This window comes from Doryrhamphus excisus, linkage group LG2 (assembly GCF_037039965.1).
Source record: "Doryrhamphus excisus strain RoL-2023G ecotype Guam linkage group LG2, RoL_Dexc_Guam_v1.1, whole genome shotgun sequence".
Taxonomy (NCBI): domain Eukaryota; kingdom Metazoa; phylum Chordata; class Actinopteri; order Syngnathiformes; family Syngnathidae; genus Doryrhamphus; species Doryrhamphus excisus.
Genome location: NC_136358.1, coordinates 1,031,974 through 1,052,279, shown reverse-complemented (window position 1 = coordinate 1,052,279; position 20,306 = coordinate 1,031,974). Strand labels below are relative to the sequence as shown.

The window sequence follows — 20,306 nt, the reverse complement described above, 5'->3', positions numbered from 1 at the left end:
TGGTATAATGTTCTTTTTCGGAAATGTTACGTTTACACCAGATGTAGTGGGACACACACCGTCCAAAAAACGGTGGTTTTCATTTTTTGTCCAGTGTCTTGTCCAGGAGTCTTTAACACTGACCTTAACTGAGGCAAATGGATGTTGTTGTGGGGTCTTTTGTGACCCCTCAAAGAGTCGTCGTTGCTTTCATGGGGTAATTTTGGTTGGCCGGTGACTCCTGGGAAGGTTCACCACTGTTCCATGTGTTTGCCATTTACGGATAATGGCTCTCACTGTGGTTTGCTGGAGTCCCAAAGCTTTAGCAATTGCTTTATAACCTTTTCCAGACTGATAGATGTAAATTAATCTCAGTTATGTTTTAATAGGAGGAGCAATAACTTTTTCACACAGAGCCGAGTAGGTTTGGACTTGTTTTCTACCTTAATAATAAAAAGTTGTCTTGTCTTCTTGTGCAAAAAAATAAGAAGTGGACAATCACTTTTTCACACCACGATGTACTGTGAATGTCGTTAACGACCACAATGTATCCTACGGGAATTCCTCAGGTAATGTCATTTCTAAACGAAAGCCTTGTTGCTCTCCCGGGCATCGATGATGGACTGTGAATTTGGGGACGTCCACTTGCGGCCACGGGGTGAGATCGATTACACAAGAGAAACAGCAACAAAGAGTAAAGTGTGTTACGTGGGTGACCTTTCCCACGATCCCTCACTCTGCTTTAAATATGCTTTTACTGCCTCGGCGAGATAAAGAAGAGCAAGAGTGAGCTTCATGCAAGAAAATGTTTCTTATTGTAACAACCTGCTTCCATGCAGACAATGACTCCACTGAGAGCGCGTGGTTAATTTGTGACCAGTGTTCACTTCATTCATAAAAACAGCCCCACGCCGCACCACCCTCCCCACCCACTCAAAGAAGGGGTTTCTGTGCAAGCACCGCCCCTACAGACTAAGTGGCGTCAGCATCAAACCATCACAATCAATGGCTGCTCCGTTACCTTCAGGGTGCTTTGCTGCACGAGTCTGACCCCTTGTTGTAGCCACTTTCAACAAGAACCCAAATATGTTATTGCACTTTTTCAGCCTTTTCGTCGGGGTGAGGGTGGAGAGGAATGCACCCAGAGTGAGACACACCGCGACCTTTCACCTTTATAGCCTGGAATGTAGCCAGAGTTAAACAAATACATCGAAAAAACAGAAGGACTGATCTGCCGCTTACCGACACCCTCGTCTGCCTGGAACTTGGACTCCATAAATTGGAAAATGAACAAAGTATTTTCCAACATTTTACTTAATGATATATATATACAGTTAAATCTGAGGAAAACAATAATAACATAAGTTAAGGTCATTTTACTTCATTATATTACCCCCCAAAAAATAATGACCATGAAGTTCTTGGAAAAAAATAATTTTGTAAGTAAAACTCATTTTACAGAGTTAAAGAAAACAGAATTTTATAAGTAAACCTAATTTTATTTTCTTATATTACCAGGAAATTTTTCCCCCTATTTTATTATTATAAATAATATTATTATAAATTATATTATTATATATATACATTATTATATTATTATTATTATTATATTTTAAGACCATGAAGAAAAACACACATAATTTTACAGGGTAAAAAAAGAGTAGAGGTAATTTTAGATTGAAATGTTACCAGAAAATACTAATAAATAAAGTACAAATAAATAAAACTATTTACCATGGTGTTGTAACATTACAAGAAAAAAAAGTAATTTCACACAAAAAAATATTACCAGAAAAACATATTTTATAATCATGTTTGTAACATTAGAAGACACTTACAGGGTAAAAAAAAACAACAATTTTATTACTAAAGGTAATTTTACTTTATTACATTACCAGAAAAATACTTACTGTAGTTTGCTTTATTCATTCATTTTCTACCGCTTGTCTTCACGAGGGTCGCAGGTGTGCTGGAGCCTATCCCAGCTGTCTTTGAAAAAGAGGCAGGGTACACCCTGGACTGGTGGCCAGCCAATCACAGGGCACATATAGACAAACAACCATTCACACTCACATTCATACCTATGGACAATTTGGAGTGGCCAATTAACCTAGCATGTTTTTGGAATGTGGGAGGAAACCGGAGTATAACTGGAGAAAACCCACGCATGCACAAGGAGAACATACAGAGATGCCAGAGGGTGGAATCGAATTCTGGTCTGTAAGTTGTGTGGCCTGCACGCAAACCATCGTGCAGCCTAGTTTACTTTACCCTTTCATTATTGGTGCAACGTGTTCCAGTGCAGTTTAAGCATGGGGAACATTTGCATCCATCCATACATCACAGGGCTATGCTGGAGCCTATCCCAGCTGACTTCAAACGAGAGGCGGGGTACATCCTGGACTGGCCATTCAGACTCACATTCATACCTATGGTTTAGTGTCTCCAATGACCCAAAACATTTGCATCAATTTCTAATAATATACATTCCTGCTGTTTTGTTGTGCATTTGGCAAGGCCAGAAAAGGATCTATTCACAGCACAGGAACAGATGAGGGTTTGACCGCTACGCCACCCAAAGACCATTTTAACAATCCACCCTCCAGACATGTCCCCCCAGCGGCACATATGTCATGCATTTACACCCACCCCCCATTTACACCATCTGCTAAACACTTAAGATTGTAGAAGAATTCCTGTTTCTATCTCGGATTACAACATTTTCTAGATATTGTTTGGGGTGGGGGGGTCTGGGGGGGGTTGTCGCGTCATAACATCAGCATGTATAGCGGCGTCTATATAAGATAAGATAAGATATGCCTTTATTCGATCCTCAGTGGGGAAATTTGCATTGCACAGCAGCAAGAGTACAGAATCAGTTAAGCAGTACAAAATACACAATATAAAACTATATAAACAACCCAAGTATTAACAAAATCAACAGTTTTACCCAGAGTTATATACAATACAGTATGCAGATAATATGAAACGAGATGACCAGTTTATACCCTGAGATCTTGCTAGTGTGTTAATATGAAGCATTATAGAAATACTTCACTTAGAACTTAATATATTGCATTTAGAGCCTTAATATTGCACAGAGAACGTAGCCTGAAGTAACTATACTGAATATAAGCGATAGTCGACATAAACAGTACTAACTTAAACGGGTTCCACCGTGTATATTTTCACCATGTATTGTCCGATGGCATTCCAAGCACTTCCCAAACAGCTCAATCACAACAGGTAAAATAAAGAATACGGACAAGTTTCTACAATTGCAGTTTCCAGTTCATCTAACCAGCAAATAATGGGAAGAAGACTAAACCACATCGTATCAATACATTCCTGGCCTTCCACCAGTCAACTATTTTATCCACATAAACGGTGCAGGGCATTGAGTGTGTGACATTCCACAAAACACAAGATCCATGAAGCCAAGGGAGGCTGGAATGTGGACCAAACGCAATAAAAAAAAAAAGAGGGCCTACCCGCGTCAGACGAGTGGTGATGAAGCTGTACATTCGATGCTCAAAAAGGGATGTTATTCCAATTTGGATTCACACAAGCAGGATGTCGTCTGGTGGCACAGATCTGATTCCACAGAGTTGCGCTGTGACCTTTGACCTGAGCTGTTTACATGGTGACCCCATAGTGGGTGGTTTATGGACTCACTTCCCTGCCTGCAGTTTCATATGGTTTCTGTCTGCAGCTCAATTTGACAAAACTTTCTTGTCGGGGGATGTTTAAAGGACAGTGAGGGGGGGGGTTACACTCAAAAGGGACCCCCCCCCCCCCAAAAAAAGTATGTTTTTACGAGGGCCTTCAAAATAACACATTAACGTTATTTCATTAGTTACACTTTTTAGATTATTAAAATTATTATATTATTATTACATTAATTACACAGGCTAACGCTTTTTTCAAACATTATTCTGACTTGAACACCATTTACATACGTATTTGTCTCTCGTCCGCGACGCCACTTCCTCATTGTCACGAGACAACTATGAGATGCATTCGTTTACACTCCGAACATCACAACCCTCAAGCCCTTATTTTGAGTATATGTGTGGTCTAAATGAATAGAAACATAACAAAAACAATAAGTGAATATTCTTATCACTCACTTTACAACTCTTAATGAGGAAGTGCAATTTACTGCATTTAAAATTTCGAAATCCCAGAAAATAAACCCAAAACACGTCAATTCATCGTAACTTACGTGGTGCCTTTGAAAGCAACCCCCCAATGCTCATTATAATGCAATGTTCTGCTACTATTAAAAAAACTAGTGTTAGGCAAATAAGTTTTCTGACACGTGTGCTATATTTTAACATTATTGAAATTAATACATACAAATGTATTACAATGATCCTGTGATAGTCCTGTCATATGTTTCAATAAAATATAGTAAAAATGGGCATACTTTAGACATGGTAGCAAATTATTAATCATGATTAATTTGAATTAAAAAATTTAATCATTTGACAGCTACAGTTTTTAAATGTACAACCCTCACATATAGAAAATATTTATCATAAAAATATTTAGTGTTACATCAATATTACATTATTTTTTTAATGAACTATATTTTTGTTTATTATTGTCAAAAAAATGCAGAGAAATATTTTAATACTCTGGTTCTTAATTGTTACCCGGTTGAATTCATGGAGCCATCGCTAACTCTTCTCAACAGACCTAATCATATTTTTTTCCCCTACTTAGACTACTTCCACTTTGCACAGCAGCGCAGAAACAAACCAGTGGTTCCTGTCAAAAAGTGGCGGGTTCACTTCCTGTGGATGAGGCACTTAAAAAGTGGACAGAAAAGGAAAAAAACCATCCAATGGATTTGTGGAATCCAACCAGCACACCAACAGATGTCAGAGGTCACATCTCAGAAGGACTCTTTGTCAGCACATATGGCGCTTTCATGCCTGGAAGGAAGCACATTTTTGCTGGAATGGATTTGATACATGAGAAAAAACTATATGAATATGTATATGACTTCATATGTATATGAAGTCCTGAAAGTAAAATGATGAGGGACACACTAACATTTTGGGGAAGCCTTATCCTGGACTGTCATGTGACACCTTAATGACTTCAAGTCAAGCACAAAGCTGTATAGGACACATTACCACCATTAAGTGTCGTCTTAAGGCTTCTTATCAGTTAAATATGTTTTTTTTTCACATTTCAACCTCATAAAGTTTATAATTTGTATGACATAATCTGAGATTTAAGCCGCAAACTCATTAACAAATACAGACAGAACTTTAGCCACCAGGATCCATTTAAATGTTGGCAGTGAAACAGCGCCCTCTGCTGGTTAAATTAAGTCAATGTTATAAACGCATGGGTGCATTTAAAGCACTTTCTACTTTAAGAATAATACACATTTTACCGGTCACTTACTGGTAAAATCGTTGCATTTATAATTACAATAAGGGAATCGTACTACACATTGTTTAATGTATAAATACACTCAGCAATAATTTATGAAACAGTATAATTTAATAATTAAATCTCCATAAATGATATCAGATTCTGTGTTTTTTATTAAATAATAATACAAGAATGAATTCAGGATAAATGATATGAGATAATGTAGTATTGCCCATTGGAATAATAATTAATGAAAGAATTAAGGATAAATTATGTCAGACATTGTGGTCTTCATTAAATACAAAATTAATTCAGGATGAATGATATCAGACACTATGGTTTTCTTTAAATATTAAATTCAAGTTAAATGATATCAGACACTGTGGTTGCCTTTAAATTACAATTCATGAATGAATTAAGGATAAATGATATCAGACATTGTGAGTCAATCTGAGATAAATGATAGACATATACTCCATGTCATCTGTAAACACCATATGCTTGTACTGTTTCTTAAACTGGCTCCTACAGTCTTTGAATGTCTATTTAGCATTGATTGAGTTCTTTGTTTAATGCTAATATGCTAACAACTCTGAAAATAATCATGTAAATAATCACGGGAAGAATGGGAAAAATAATAAAGATTTCCTTCAGGGTTGTCAGAGTTCACATATTCCAGGCCCGTCTCAGCAGGCGGATGTTTAAATGTTCACTAATCCGCATTTGGAGTCTACGGGCCTTTGCTATGACATCAACCCCTCCATTCCTGAAAACACACACACACACACACACACACACACACTTGCACAATACTATTAATAGCCTTGCTAGGACCTCCACTGACCGCATCCACGCCTCAGAAAGTGGCACAAAGTGACTTATGTTTACGCAGGTGAGGATTATTATATTAAGTCTGGAGTGAAGGAACTCCTATGTTTAGTCTGCGCTCGGATTTTTATGTGTCACACATGTAGTACTTTAACATGTACAAAACGCTCTCATATACACATTCTTTAGCACACTAATTCGTCATTTCCTGTGTCTTCTTCTGGCATTTCTATTGCTTTTCATCCTTAGAATCGTCACTCATTCAAAATGTCACGATTCAGCATGTATAATTTGTGCCAAAATGTGTTATTTAGTGTTACATATTACTCAACACATGCCCAGATATGTTATAAATATGTGATTTTGTTGTCAGCGTGTGTACAAATATATTGCATATATGTATAGCTTTTTTGGCATTATAGGGGCATGTTACCCCAGGGGGTCGGCAACCTTTACTATCAAAAGCGCCATAGAGGTGCAAATTATTATTTTTTAATTGATGTTAAAAGTTCCACTTCAAACTCCAAGATAAAGATGAAGGCAGGTTGCCCACCAGTGATTTATATAGTCTAAAAAAAACAAAACCACAACCAAATAAAACAAAAAAAGCAAAAAAGAAATGTTGTGAAATATCATTTCCACTTATTTCCCAACACGACTCTTTCCCACAGTAGCAGTAAACCGCAAAAAGCCTGTGAGTTTTTCTTCGACAGCGAGTGTTTTTCCAAGAGGAGAAACATTTCCAGCCAGACTGAGACATTCCTGCCATGCTTTGCACCAAACACGGACTCGACTCTGTGTTGTAAATCAATGTTCTACACTCGCCGGTTTGATGATCTTCTTGCCCGTGGACTCCAACATTCTGTCCAACTTCATAAAAAACTTCCTTTACAAGCTCTGTAAAGTACATAAAGTACATTGGGATTTATTAGTCGAGATTTTCTTGGATTCTTGGTGCTAATACTTCACAAGGTGTGAGCGCCACACATAGAAATGATGATAACCATAGAACGAGGAACTCATTGTAGCGTAGGAAAGCAGAAAAAAAAGTTGTCTTAGCTTCACAGGGGTGCTGGAGCCTATCCCAGTTGTCTTTGGGTGAGAGGCGGTGTCCACCCTGGACTGGTGGCCAGCCAATCACAGGGCACATATAGACAAACAACCATTCACACTCACATTCATACCTATGGACAATTTGGAGTGGCTAATTAACCTAGCATGTTTTAGGAATGTGGGAGGAAACCGGAGTACCCGGAGAAAAGCCACGCATGCACGGGGAGAATATGCAAACTCCACACAGAGATGGCACAGAGTGGAATTGAACCCTGGTCTCCTAGCTGTGAGGTCTGCGCGCTAACCACTCGACCGCCGTACCTCCCCATTTTTAACATTTTCTGATTTTTAAAGTTTTACTTAAAATTGTATTTAATATTTGAAATTCATGCCACTAAAATGACATTATTTTTATCATTATTCTTGTGAAATTACAACTTTTCCCGTATTAAGATTACAACTTTTTTATCTTCGTATTATTCTGGTAAAATTACTGATGACTTGTGTTTTAATTTTATTGCTTAATTCCATTTTTAGAATGTGCTGCAGGCTGATTAAAAAAAAAACAGCAGCGGGCCGCAAATGGCCTATGTGCCGCACTTTGTGGACACCTCTGATGTTGAATAAAAAATTTAAAAAAGCATCAAAATGACCAGAGGTGCGTGCCAACAAAGGATTCCTGACGGGTACAGGGTACATACCCAAAGGCCGATTAAGTCTGGACTTAGGTTACCATAGATGTATATCATAGATGTATAAATAAGATGTATTTTGTGACAAAACATTAAATGTCATGTAAGCGTCTCCACCATTGCCGTTGGCGATACGGATATGACTGGAGATGGAGATGGAAACGGAATGGTTGTTTTATATTTATGTCATTTTTATTGTCCTCACAAAGGCAGCAGACTGCTTCAGTATGTTCTTCTGCAAGACCTTGGAGGGACGTGACTTTTCCCTGGTACCTTTCCCTTGAGGATACCCGGTAGGGTACCAGGCCGGAGCGAGTGGATTCAGCTGCAAGTCAACGTGAAGCAAAGTCACAATTCCATTTGCCAAAAACAAAACACGAGCCAAAAGCGGCGTTCATCAGACGTCATACCTCGGTGCAGTAGCTCATGGGAAACCAAGCGTTTGTGTCCTCATCGGAGGACGAAGACAAGTTGTAGTCCGACATCTCGCTGTCTGATGTGTCCGACATCTTCATTGCAGAGTCCTCCTCGTAAATGGCGGCGACGCTCGCCACGGAGAAGGGAGGATTGTCCTCGCCGATCCTGATGACACACGGGCATGATAAACGTGTGACAAAGATTGTAGAAATAAAACATGACCGCCACATTGAACCCGTTTATTACATCGAAATCCCGTCTATGTCGACCAACTCATCGAGTGGACGTACTGTACATGGTCGACCGCTTTTGTGGACATAAAATTAGAGACATGTGACAACGATGTCTAATAGCTTTAAAGCCTGATTAACGATTATTTTCTTCATTTATCCGAAGTTTGTCATTGTGGTAAATCGAGTCATCGATCAGGCCCGAAAACCAGAGGCGCTCATGAGGTTCAATCGCGATCGATCCCACGTCATAAACGTCAATTTCAGCTCAAACTCCTGCAAAAATCCAAGCTTAACTCGGCGATAAGATGGCGATATTTATTATGGGTTTACTTGGAGCATCTAGTTATGTCCAAGAACACTACAGAAATGCGTGTTTTCGTGATTTTCCCTTTTTTTGGTATCTGGCCTAGATTTTGGCTGCATTGGATTTAGCATAATCATTTTTATTCCTTGTATATATCTAATGCTAACAATACGAGGACTTATCTGTTATATATATTATTAGAATTATGAACAAAAGTCATATTAGTATACATATAGTAGTGTACTGGGTAGATTTTATGTATATGTTATATGTTTTTCAGTTGTACCGGTAAATAGACCGGTACCATGGACCATTGAGCCAAATCGATATGAACCAAACACAAACAGGAAGTGGTTTGAAGACAAAACAAGTTTGGAGTTTGGACTAAAACTAAAGGGTAATAAGACAATATTCACATTTAAGAGGCTTTGTTAACGATTAATCCAGTACCTCCATAGTCGATTAATCAGCGATTCATCGAGTAATTGTTACGGTTTTAGTTTTAATGCGGTATGAAGACATGCAGTACAAAAACAATGATTTGTGCAGCATAATTATGTGTCTAGAAATTATATTTCACAGTTCTTTCCACAATGTAAAGTTTTGGGTGTTTTACAAAGGACTTAAGTTTCCTAGTTTTGGTGAAATACATTGCAAGTTTTACTTACGTTCAGTGTTGGACAGGATGAAGTAAGCCAGTGGACAATATTGGCCATTACTTTGTTGGCTACACTAACGCCATCCTTTCCATGGATGTAGATGACAGTGTCATCTGCGTACATTTGTACGTCCACATCACCACACACTGAGGGAAGATCATTCGTTTAGAGAGTGAACAATAAAGGCCCAAAAAGGGAGCCCGTTAGTTGAGATTCGTTAACTTGAATGAAAACAGGAGAATGGAAACAAAAATGTAGAAAGAAACTGCCGTAAGTTCAAAGATCCTTTATTATCCACCATTCTCCTTATGTGTGTGGTCAAAGTCACAAATAAATGTGCAAGTAATGACTAAGTACGGTTATGTCGACATCCGCTTATGCTGACTTCAGTCATGAAGTCCGAATTCCGACATTAACATAATCAAAGCATTTTGCTTCTTAAAAAAAAGATGGTTACTCACCTACAAAAAGCCTCTCCGGGGTTGATCCAGAGGGTAAAATCAAGAGGCAACCGCAGGTCACGAAACTGCAGCCCGCTCTCGTGACAGGCCCGAAGGAGTTCCGGATCATGACTGTCATACTGGTTCACTCGTATGCACCTGAAACGGTCGGCAAACTTGACAACGACTCAACAGCAACAATAACGTCATTAGTTCCATCGTTGGGGTGTGGGATCGTACCTGTAAGCTTCCCCCTTGCTGGGGTTTTCAGGGTACCAGTGCCCTGCAAACTTCTCCTGCAACGCAAAACTTAGCCTCTCGATAAAAAGTTTCGTTTTTTGAAACTCCAGCTTCTTCGAAATGAGTGTCTTCATTAATGGAAACACAGCATCTGTTATTTCTTTCTCCATCGTAGAAAGTGTCTGTTATACGATGGGGACCCAAAGAAAATATCCATTTTGTCTCCCTTTTTCAAAAAAAAAAAAATCATATATTTTTTTTCCTAATAAGGCCATCGATGTTACACAAGCATGAATTTATAGACGATAAGTCCAATGATGTCACAGGGAAACACATCATAAAGAGAAACATTACAAATAACAGGTGAGTGGATGGCTGCTGTCCTTTCTGGCTTTCTTAACGCCAAACTCGCTACACATATTAGCTACATTAGCTACACATAGGCTAGACATAAGAGCATAATTCGGATTAAATATGTTCCCTTTGTGGTCATACTAGTAAATACAGGACCGGTATTGCTGATACCTACGGTTGAATATAGCCTCTAAATCAAATAATGTGCATATTTATGTATTTTTCGGACAAAATTAAGTATAAAAATAGCTACATGAAGTACAATACAGATTGTAATATATTGAAAAGACGCATTCAAAGACTTTGATGAAATGTGGTACTCAACACTGGTCACTAGATGTCAGTAGGGTGACTGTAATGTTCAATGATCTGACTGGATGGCCAGAACAACAGGCTTTTATTGCAGGCACAATCATACCCATAATTCTATGACTTCCTGTCAAATTATTTATTTATTTAATTATTATAAATCATATTCATGTCTGATTATATCTACTATATTGGGTAATACCAGTGTACCAGTGACTATAGGGGTGCTATTTCGTCCAAGGGGCTCTTAACGCTAACTAGAGAAGTGTTCCATAATCCTACCACCCATTAATTCACTTATGACGGTTGAACTAATTAACCGCGATGAAAAAAAAACATTCCGATACTTTCTAGTGAAAACGCTTCAGGTCATTGAGTGGTTTTGTCTTTAATTTGTTGCTGATGCATCATAGGTATCATACCTATGATGCAATATTCACCCAAGAGTGACCTTTTGGGCGATACTGCAAATTGTCTTCCTGATCTAATACCAGGTACATAGAAGGCAAGTACTGCTGATGCATATAGTGAAACCGATACGTTTTACACAAAATATTCAAGCTCATTGAATGACTTTGTAATTTCGCCTTTAAGTTGTTGATCATGATGATAATCACGATGAAATATTCACCCTGGAATGACCTTTTGGATGTTATAGCAAATTTGTAGCTGGGTACCGGAGTACTGGGGATCAGGCGGACCTAAATTCTGGGCCCTGGTGGTGTGGGGCCTGAAAAGCCACCACCCACCAGGAGGGTAGCCATGGTGTAGGGTTGAGGAGGTTTTTAAGAGCGCAGGGAACGCCTCCATTCCCCTTGTGTTTATGTTAACGTGTGCTTATTTGTGTCTATGTATACATTCACACTGTACTCACACTACACCATAGGAATCCTGTCACCCCATCCCGGAATATTTAATGATAGGGAACTAATTTTCAGCACTTCGATGAAGACTTAACACCAAAATGAAGGTAAGCCATTGTCATTTCATCTACTTTATTCATCCACTGACTGCTGTGACAAAAACACCATAGCGCCATTGGGAAGGAATAGAAAAGAGTGACACTAGTGGATTATTTTATCAAAAACACTCCACCTGTTCTATTTTTGCCTGAGAACCTTAAAAAGTATCAAAGATACACGCCAAATATAGTACACCGTGTCTCAGTTCTTCCACTTTGTCTTTTGAGTGCAAGTACGGCTAAATGAACCCACGTGTTCTACACTCAAAAGCTCCAAAATAGTGACTTTGCAATAGTTGCCATCTTGGCTGTGTTGTGGAAAAGGGAGGGACTGACTCGACGGGTTGCAATTCACCATTAAAAAGAAGAAGCAGGTAAATATGGTGATGGTCATTTAAGTTAAGTGCACTACGACAGTAATGGATTTGCGGTATTATTTGCATGTGGTGTTTGCTTTGCCAATACTTGTACAGGATATAATGCGTACTGATTCAACTATTTTGTTTGTACGCATCCGAGTCTTAATTCAAACACACACAGCATTAATCTCGCCGGGTCGGCCTTTTAAAGTTCAGTCTTTGCCTCGGCCACGGCAGCACCTTCAGTCGTGGAGGCGGAGCCAGAGGATTCTGCGTCTTTAGGCCGGAAAGATAGCGAGGCCGAGTTGATGCAATATCGCTTGCCTGTGGGTTTTGGACCATCATCGAACAGGTGTCCCAGATGGGCGCCACACTGCGTCACAATGGAGGAAAGAGCGTGCGTTTCCTGTTATTCCCCTTTCTAATGCTCATAATTATGTATTTGATGATGGGGGTTTTTCTTTTCGTGGGGCGAGAATAGTGTACCTGGCTGCAGGTGGTCTCCACTCTGTGCATCCCGTAGGAGAAATCATCTGACACTGTGATGGAGTCCTCTTTCACAAGGTCGAAGAAGGAAGGCCAACCTGCATGTATGGAAAAGTCACGCTGCCATGCTGGAATGGGGACTTAACATTCATTCATTTACTACCGCTTTTTCCTCACGAGGGTCGCGGGGGTGCTGGAGCCTATCCCAGCTGACTGGTCGCCAGCCAATCCCAGGGCACATATAGACAAACAACCATTCACACTCACATTCATACCTATGGACAATTTGGAGTGGCTAATTAACCAAGCATGTTTTTGGAATGTGGGAGGAAACCGGAGTACCCGGAGAAAACCCACACATGCACGGGGAGAACATGCAAACTCCACACAGAGATGTCCGAGGGTGGGAATTGAACCCTGGTCTCCTAGCTGTGAGGTCTGCGCGCTAACCACTCGACCGCCGTGCCGCCCGACACTTAACATATAGATATGATGAGGGGGATCTCAACCCGACTGCCTCAATAGCCAAACCAATACAAGCAGGGGAGCTAGCGCTATATAGCCCACATGATATCAAAAACAGCGTGAAGTAAGCGTGATTTCGGCCGTGTGTATTTTGCGTTCAAGTCGGAAACAGACGTTGCAGCCGAGTGCCAAACTCGTCATGCACAAGTTTCCCGTGGTGGCACTGCACCGGGGAAGTTCAATACCAAATACTGATGATTCTTCTTTGTTTGAGCAATATCACTTGATTGACAATTTCTAACAAAAAGTATGTGTAACATGCCAATATTGCAAAATTTGTACTGGGACTGGCCTATCTGGCCCAGTTTCCCAATAGTTTCATTAAAACCCTTGAACACCAAAGCCACAACAGAATTTGCAATGCTACTTTTAAACTACTGTGTGCATCATCATTCCTGAACCACTACCAAAAGGACTTCCTGAAACTAGAACTTCTGCTCTTTCCAGTGATGTACGTGTCATTACGGTAATCCACGTGACGTCGTCAGAGCAGATCGGAGAAGACAAGGCTTTGATACAAAGCAGAGTGGGGGTTTCTTTAGACGGGAGCTAATAATGTACGACCCAGAGGGACGGAAAAGATGGCATTTTTGCTGTGTTTTTCTTGGATTGCAAACACGTCCAAGAGGTGGAGACACAGCTGAGTGAAGCATGAAGGAAATCCTCGGAATCCCGGTAAGTCGGAACGACTCCCACACAAAAGAAATATTGGCCCAAAGCTCAAATAGTCTTTGATGTTCGATGTTTTGTAGTTCAGAGTTCCTTCAAAAATCCTTCATTCAGTAGTTTAGGTTTTGCCCACCCCTGCATTAAATGCTGTGAAATGATGTGACGGTCCTTACCTGATCCGGAGTCATATTTGGATTCCGAACTACCAAAAAAAAACAAACATAGATTTTAGAACAACATAACAACAAAAACAGTGCATCTAGGTGAAATATGTAAGTTCTACTGTATGAACCCAAAGTTCTCAAAGTCCCATTGCATGCCTGCATGTTTATAAGTCTATAACTTATTTGTACAAACCTTCTAAATACACTCCTTGACATTATTAAAGCCCGCTAGACATGAAATAACAGCCCCATAGTCACCTTGACACTAGTATTATCCAATGTCATGGATATAATCAGAGGAATAAGCCATCGCGGACATTTTGTTGACGCTCATACCTGAACAACGGAGCCCCACAGACAACACATGTGTAGGTCCCATCATCTTTGTGGTGTGTGAACTCTCCAGTGAAGGCACTGTGCACAAAGGATGCGTAATGAACGTGCTGATATTCACACACAAAATATAAAGTCTCTATTTTCAGGCATAGTCGAAACAACAAACAGACGACATTTCCACATTTCTGATAGTAGTAGTAGGAAGACAGGAAGACAGTATGGTTCTCGTCTTTTACCTCTCAGTTCCTCGCTCTTGTGTAACATGATACTGCTTGGGTGTGAGACGTTCCTTTATCTCCTCCTGAGAGAAGGTCACCGGCCATGTCTTCTTGGTTCGAGTAGCTCCTACAGGAAGGATTAAAAAGGTAGTGCTCAGAAGGGGACTATGCACTTTTACAAGAACAAAAACTGTCATTGTTTTTTTTTTTTCTTTTACAAAAGCTTTGTTTTGTTAGAAAGCCATTTTAATTGAGTGATTTTCATCCATAAACATTATGGATAAAGACCTACAAAACCAGGAGTGTACATTAGTCGGACCAAAATCAAACCCACTCTGTGCGTGCAAGCCGCCAGGAAGCCAAGCAGTGAACCGTTTGGTTTGTCGCGTTAGCGCTCGGTTTTAGGTGCGTGACGACAAGACAATACAAAAGCAGCTGTGAAGGAGCAAAAGCAGCACAGCTCACCATATTCCTTTTGCGGGAATGCTAATAATAGCATAATATGATGGAATCCATCACTGCTCGGGTTCTTAATACAGTGGAACCCCTTTATGTCCACGCCACTCGTTAATCCAAGTTAAAGCTTACTTTGTACTGAACAAGAAGTCACTGTGCGTGTTCTAATGCTAGACCAGAGGTGGGTAAACTGCAGCTCACGGGCCACATCAATCCCGCCAAGCATGTTAATTCGGCCCAACAGGTGGATTAACATGCTTGGCAGGATTGATGTGGATTTTTAATTTTTTTTTTTTAACATGGAAACTGTACCCCGCAACATGAGTCCCCCAAATAGTCAGTTGTAATCTGTAGCTTGTAGAAAAAGGCCATCCAAACAACACAAATAAATACCTATGCGCAATAACCATGCCAAAAAAACACCCATATATTCCATCCACAAGGCATGCTAGGTAGCTTGTGGTACTTCTTATCTTTCAACATTTTCCCAAATGTGTTGAGGCGGTTGTCAAAGGAGTAAACAAGGAGGTCTTAACAAACTCTAATGTTTTATTGTTCATGGTTCATATTATTTTTGCATCTGGACTACCCAGCATGCCTTGCGGGCGTTTGGAAATAACAGTTTAGTTGTTGTTTTATGTGATGCGTTTTCGTTTCATTGCACCGCGACCAAGTATGTCGTTCTGTTTGATGCCACATAACCGTACATAAAGACGGCTCCTCCGCCAAATTTTTTAAGCTAATGTAGCCCGCGAGTCAAAAAGTTTCTCCTGAACTAGACAATAGTTATGTCACTGTTTGACACGGCTTCACAATAATGATGACGTGACGTCTTTGGGTCCTGATTTTATGTCGACTCAAGCGGGTTCCACCGTATTAACTGCGTCATTTTCGTAACAGTCTCAAGTGGGATACTTTTGTTTTCATAAAAATTGAAGATTCTTGGTGCTTAATAGGACATTTACATTTACATCTCATTAGAAGCTGTGGAGCATCAGTGCAATTAGTGCTCCTGGGGAGGTTTGATTAAAAAAAAAAAAAAACACAGTGAAAGCCGCGCATGACGGTGAACACTGGGACAGTTGAGACATGCTGACACGCCAGCCAGATGTTATTTAAAGAGATAGGGCAAAGCACAGCAGGCACACAGCACCCAGTCAGTGGACCTGAGGGAAGACTGCAGGACCTCAGAGTCACAGGCTGACTCTTGCTTATTAGATGCAGCAGATTGAAGCCCGACATATTGGCAGCTGAAGAGAGATACTCCAACCACCACTAGAACCAAACACCCCCTCTCACAGCAGGGCTTACAACAAGGCCTGGGCTGGATGTGGAGGACAGAAGGAGAGATAACAAGACATAGGAGGTCAAGGTCATGGGGATGGATTATTGGGATTCCTGGGTCATGCAGACATAAAAAGCAATGGTTAGGACTTGGAAGACATCTAAAAAGAACTAACAAAAAACAAAACAATGTTAACATCTTGTAAATTAATTATTGTCAAGCATAAAAGTAGCTAAATACGTAGTATTCTTATCGGTTACCAAGTGTCAGTAATTGTTCGGTGAGACCACCGCCAAAGCGCCAGACTCGAATAACCGGCTTTTATTGCAGGTTTACATTGTCACACAATAGAAACAATAATAAAAACATAATAAAATGGGTTACTGTTGTGGCCATAGCCTATAACAAAGTTAAGATAAACGGTCTTATTTTCTGTAATTATTGGGTAGTACTAATGTAAAGATGACTATATTGATGTTATTTCCTGTCTAGATGGCCCTAATAATATTACAAAATGTATTTACTGTCTTTAATGGCTTATTTTCTCTAATTATATCTATTATATCGGGTAATACACCCAATATGGGTGTTACTTCATGTCTACATGGATCTAATAATGTTAAAAAAAAATGTATTTAGGTCATCAACAACAGGTTTTCTATGCCACAACTACAAAAACATTTCATGTATACAAAAAAGGCATCCTACTGGGTGGAAATTGCCTTTTTGTAATCAGGCCTGGAACCACGGTTTACTGTTTAGCATATCTTCACCTGAATTAGTTTTAGTGGAAATTAAATAAGCAAGCATTCTGATGATTATACTAATTAGTCCTGCCCCTTTAAGAAAGCACGCCTATGTACCCGTAGGCCTGCAGAAGACGAAAACGGACTATGAGACCATGTCCAAGAAGCGTGGCGAGAAAGAGACCACTCGTGCAATAATTCGGAAATGGAAGAAACGGAAAAAAAACAGGCGACAGTCCTCTCTCTGGAGCTCCATGCAAGATGTCACCCGGTGGAGTACAGATGATTGTGATAAAGGGGAGAGACCAGCCCAGAATTAAAAGAAAGGAGCTGGTTAATGATGTCAAGAGAGTTGGGAGCACAGTCACCAACAAAAGCATTAGTAAAAAGCATTGAGATCTCCCTGCTCGGACAAGTCTTGGGAGAATACGATGTGGTCAGATAAGACTCTTGGATGAGAAGCTCCTGGCCTCATGCAGAATGTTAAAGATGGGATGTGGATGGGTCTTGCAGGATGAGAAGGCGCCACGATGTACAACCAACAAGAAGCCCATTAACATGACAGGGCTGAAACTTGGAATTGCCCAGCGACAGCCTCAAAGCAGTGGCTATGAATCTCTCCAACTCCAAGAAACATTTTGCCCCCGAGGGTTTCCCCTCCAAAGCCTAAGCCACATTTTGTATTGAGATCAAATACTTATTCCTATCATTACGCTACAGTGCAAAGTGGCAAAGCTACGGTTCATTACTGTGCGCCCGAGGCCTGTTTGACAGAAACTGTTTGACATCACATACCTAGAGTTTGAAGTCACGCTTTGATTTTACATGCAAGTCTTAACAGTTTTAAAAGTCAAGCTACGGAAAGGTTAGCCTATTCGGTTACCTAGCAGAGTGGCAGACACTGCAGGGTGGCAGACTGAGCTGCTGCCTTGCCCAATGGCATGATGCAGGGCCAGGAAGAGCCCGCGTCGGAAGAAGGAAGCCATGAAACCGTCACTCTGAAGACAGATAGAGAGTAGGCTAGATTATTGTCTATATATAGACAAAGAATTCAAGCGCTAACGAGCCTGTAGGTGTCACTGGAGCGTAAAATGAACGATGACGATTCAGAATGCTTGCACATTTACTTGTGAGCAAAGATGTATTTTATAATAACATGGTTTCCTCCATTTATGTGTATTTTTATTTCGATTCTTCAGTTTTCATATATTTTACACTCTTATCTAAAGAGATTGCTGCGCTACAATAACAGTACATTCAACCAATTCATACATAAACATGCTAGTTTTTCTTCCACAGGCTGACAATATAATCAGAAACCTGTATTTTGGTAGTTGCTGTGGTAGACTCTGTGTTAATACTGATATGTTGCCACCAAATTTCTAATAATTCTGCGTCATGCATACTGTATGATTATGTGGATTACTTTGGAGTCTTTCAACTGAGCAATCGCAATACTGATCACACGCACACACAGTGCAAACAAACATTTTGACATCCACTGAAAAGCTAAACAATCCAAAACTATGTGACCCATTACATTATATATATATATATATATATATATATATATATATATATAAACTAAAATGTAGCTAGAGTAGTTGGTCTTTCACGCTTTGCCTCCTCATCCATTAAAATGTGTGTCTGCCAAAATCCAAACTAAATACTCTGCAAATGTCCTTAAATAGAAGCATGCCTAATATTAAACTTGTGTATGAGGTATTCCAGCGGAGGATGAATCAGCAGTACGTCAACACAGATTGACCTGAACAAACAGGGAGCAACAAAGCCTGGAAAACAAAACACAACAAAACAACCGACCAGTGTGATAAGTGTCTGCTCAATGGCTGTTGCTAGGCAGACATAAAGACCACCGATCGACCGACACGCAACCTTTGTCTATTTGTGGCTTTTTGCAGCATGGACGAGAAGAATACACCAGAAAGTACATGAAGTATACTATATTAAGGCAAAGGTGTCTAGTTGCATAAAAAAAAATAAAAACATCCGAAGCGCTATAGTGGTTTTTCTTGGAAAAAAAGTTATGTCATACTTACATCACTATGTGATGCATTCCAATGTAACTTGCATGCATGTTTACAGCCTCCCATAACACATACAGTATGTCTAGACACCATCAGCATAGCATTATGTACATACAGATGTTTCAAAGTAGTACAATAGTACTAGTAGGGGGTAGATTCTTCTGTGCTTTCACACAGCCAGGTGTGTCCAAAGTGTGGCCTTGGGTCCATTTTTAGCCCACAATTGCTTTTTTAAGAGCATTTCAGTGTGATCTGAGCAAGCCTTCTCCATATGTAAAGAGGTGATGAGGAATTAAACAAACCAACAAACCATCTAAGGTAAACTGTTGATACATGTAGAGGATTAGTTGATTAATTAATCATGGATGGGGGTGTTGGAAGGAGGTTTGTTGAATAGAGGCAGACAATTGGAATATAAATAGATCAGAGCATATAAAATGAGGACATAAGTGTCGAGTTGCACGTAAACCGCTGTTATGTTTATCAGTAACCCCAGACGGTGCCCAGCCCCACTTTTTGCTGTTTCGTGCAATTTCTGTCGTGTTGTAAACAAAAAAACAATGAATCTATTTGTGTTTATGCCATGGCAATGATAGTACTTTCTTTTGTGGTTAGTTGTCAATCCTGTTGGAAATACCGTCCATCATTTCGAAGAACATTAGTTACAGCACAGTAGCAGTTACACTACGTCCCATTCGCCCTCGAGACGGTTCACATCGCTAGCTTAAAAAAAAAATACAAATTAGCTTTACAGATGTAAATAAAATATGACATACCAGATAGGAGTAGGAGCAGAAGCGTGACGCAGAGAATAAAGTGGCGACGACTACGAAGCGAGAGTCTGTTGGCGTCAGGCTGAAACATGAGTCGGAGTTGGGACGACACGACACCGGGACAAGCTTGGTGACAAGTCCCGCGACACTTTCAGCTATTCAACAGCGCCGCGACTATGCCATCTCCTTTTATGGGCACGACCACCATATTTCCGGTTTGAAACTTTATTTAAAAGGAAGCTGTGTACAATACAGTGTCGTAGGTGCGAATGACATTCATAAATAAATATATCTCGATACACATTAACTAATATGAATACAGTATTTTTATATAAATTATTATATAAATAATAAATCTGTAATGGGGTCAAACAGGAATTG

At 39.9% G+C, this 20,306-nt stretch overlaps 2 protein-coding genes across 5 annotated transcripts; both read right to left on the bottom strand.

Moving 5' to 3' along the window:
• Positions 1-7,952: 7,952 nt before the first annotated feature.
• LOC131125240 (protein BTG3-like) lies at positions 7,953-10,804 on the bottom strand. The gene is made up of 4 exons (XM_058066596.2): positions 10,237-10,804; positions 10,018-10,155; positions 8,354-8,525; positions 7,953-8,268 (listed from the first exon to the last, which is right to left on the bottom strand). Exons 1-4 carry the CDS (start codon positions 10,404-10,406, stop codon positions 8,125-8,127), a joined length of 624 nt encoding a protein of 207 aa, XP_057922579.2. The 5' UTR covers positions 10,407-10,804; the 3' UTR covers positions 7,953-8,124.
• A 1,073-nt stretch (positions 10,805-11,877) lies between these two features.
• msrb3 (methionine sulfoxide reductase B3) lies at positions 11,878-20,097 on the bottom strand. Of its 4 annotated transcripts, none has more exons than XM_058066597.2 (7): positions 19,929-20,073; positions 17,988-18,102; positions 14,636-14,744; positions 14,400-14,477; positions 14,073-14,101; positions 12,706-12,803; positions 11,878-12,592 (listed from the first exon to the last, which is right to left on the bottom strand). In XM_058066597.2, the coding sequence occupies exons 2-7, from the start codon at positions 18,088-18,090 to the stop codon at positions 12,425-12,427; spliced, it is 585 nt and encodes a 194-aa protein (XP_057922580.2). In that variant the 5' UTR covers positions 18,091-18,102; positions 19,929-20,073; the 3' UTR covers positions 11,878-12,424. The 4 variants fall into 4 exon arrangements, with proteins under 4 accessions (XP_057922580.2, XP_078650831.1, XP_078650834.1 ...); XM_078794705.1 differs by lacking the exon at positions 17,988-18,102 and adding an exon at positions 16,240-16,397; XM_078794708.1 differs by lacking the exon at positions 19,929-20,073 and adding an exon at positions 16,240-16,397.
• Between the last annotated feature and the right edge of the window lie 209 nt (positions 20,098-20,306).

Excerpts from the sequence above, each read along its gene's own strand:
- LOC131125240 (XM_058066596.2), bottom strand. The coding sequence starts at position 10,406 with ATGGAGAAAGAAATAACAGATGCTGTGTTTCCATTAATGAAGACACTC. Across the intron at positions 8,526-10,017 it reads CCCGGAGAGGCTTTTTGTAG|GATCGGCGAGGACAATCCTC; the intron begins GTGAGTAACCAT and ends GTGTGTCATCAG. Across the intron at positions 8,269-8,353 it reads CCATGAGCTACTGCACCGAG|CTGAATCCACTCGCTCCGGC; the intron begins GTATGACGTCTG and ends GTTGACTTGCAG.
- msrb3 (XM_058066597.2), bottom strand. The coding sequence starts at position 18,090 with ATGGCTTCCTTCTTCCGACGCGGGCTCTTCCTGGCCCTGCATCATGCC. Across the intron at positions 14,478-14,635 it reads CAAGAGCGAGGAACTGAGAG|TGCCTTCACTGGAGAGTTCA; the intron begins GTAAAAGACGAG and ends CTTTGTGCACAG. Across the intron at positions 12,593-12,705 it reads TGGAGACCACCTGCAGCCAG|TGTGGCGCCCATCTGGGACA; the intron begins GTACACTATTCT and ends ATTGTGACGCAG.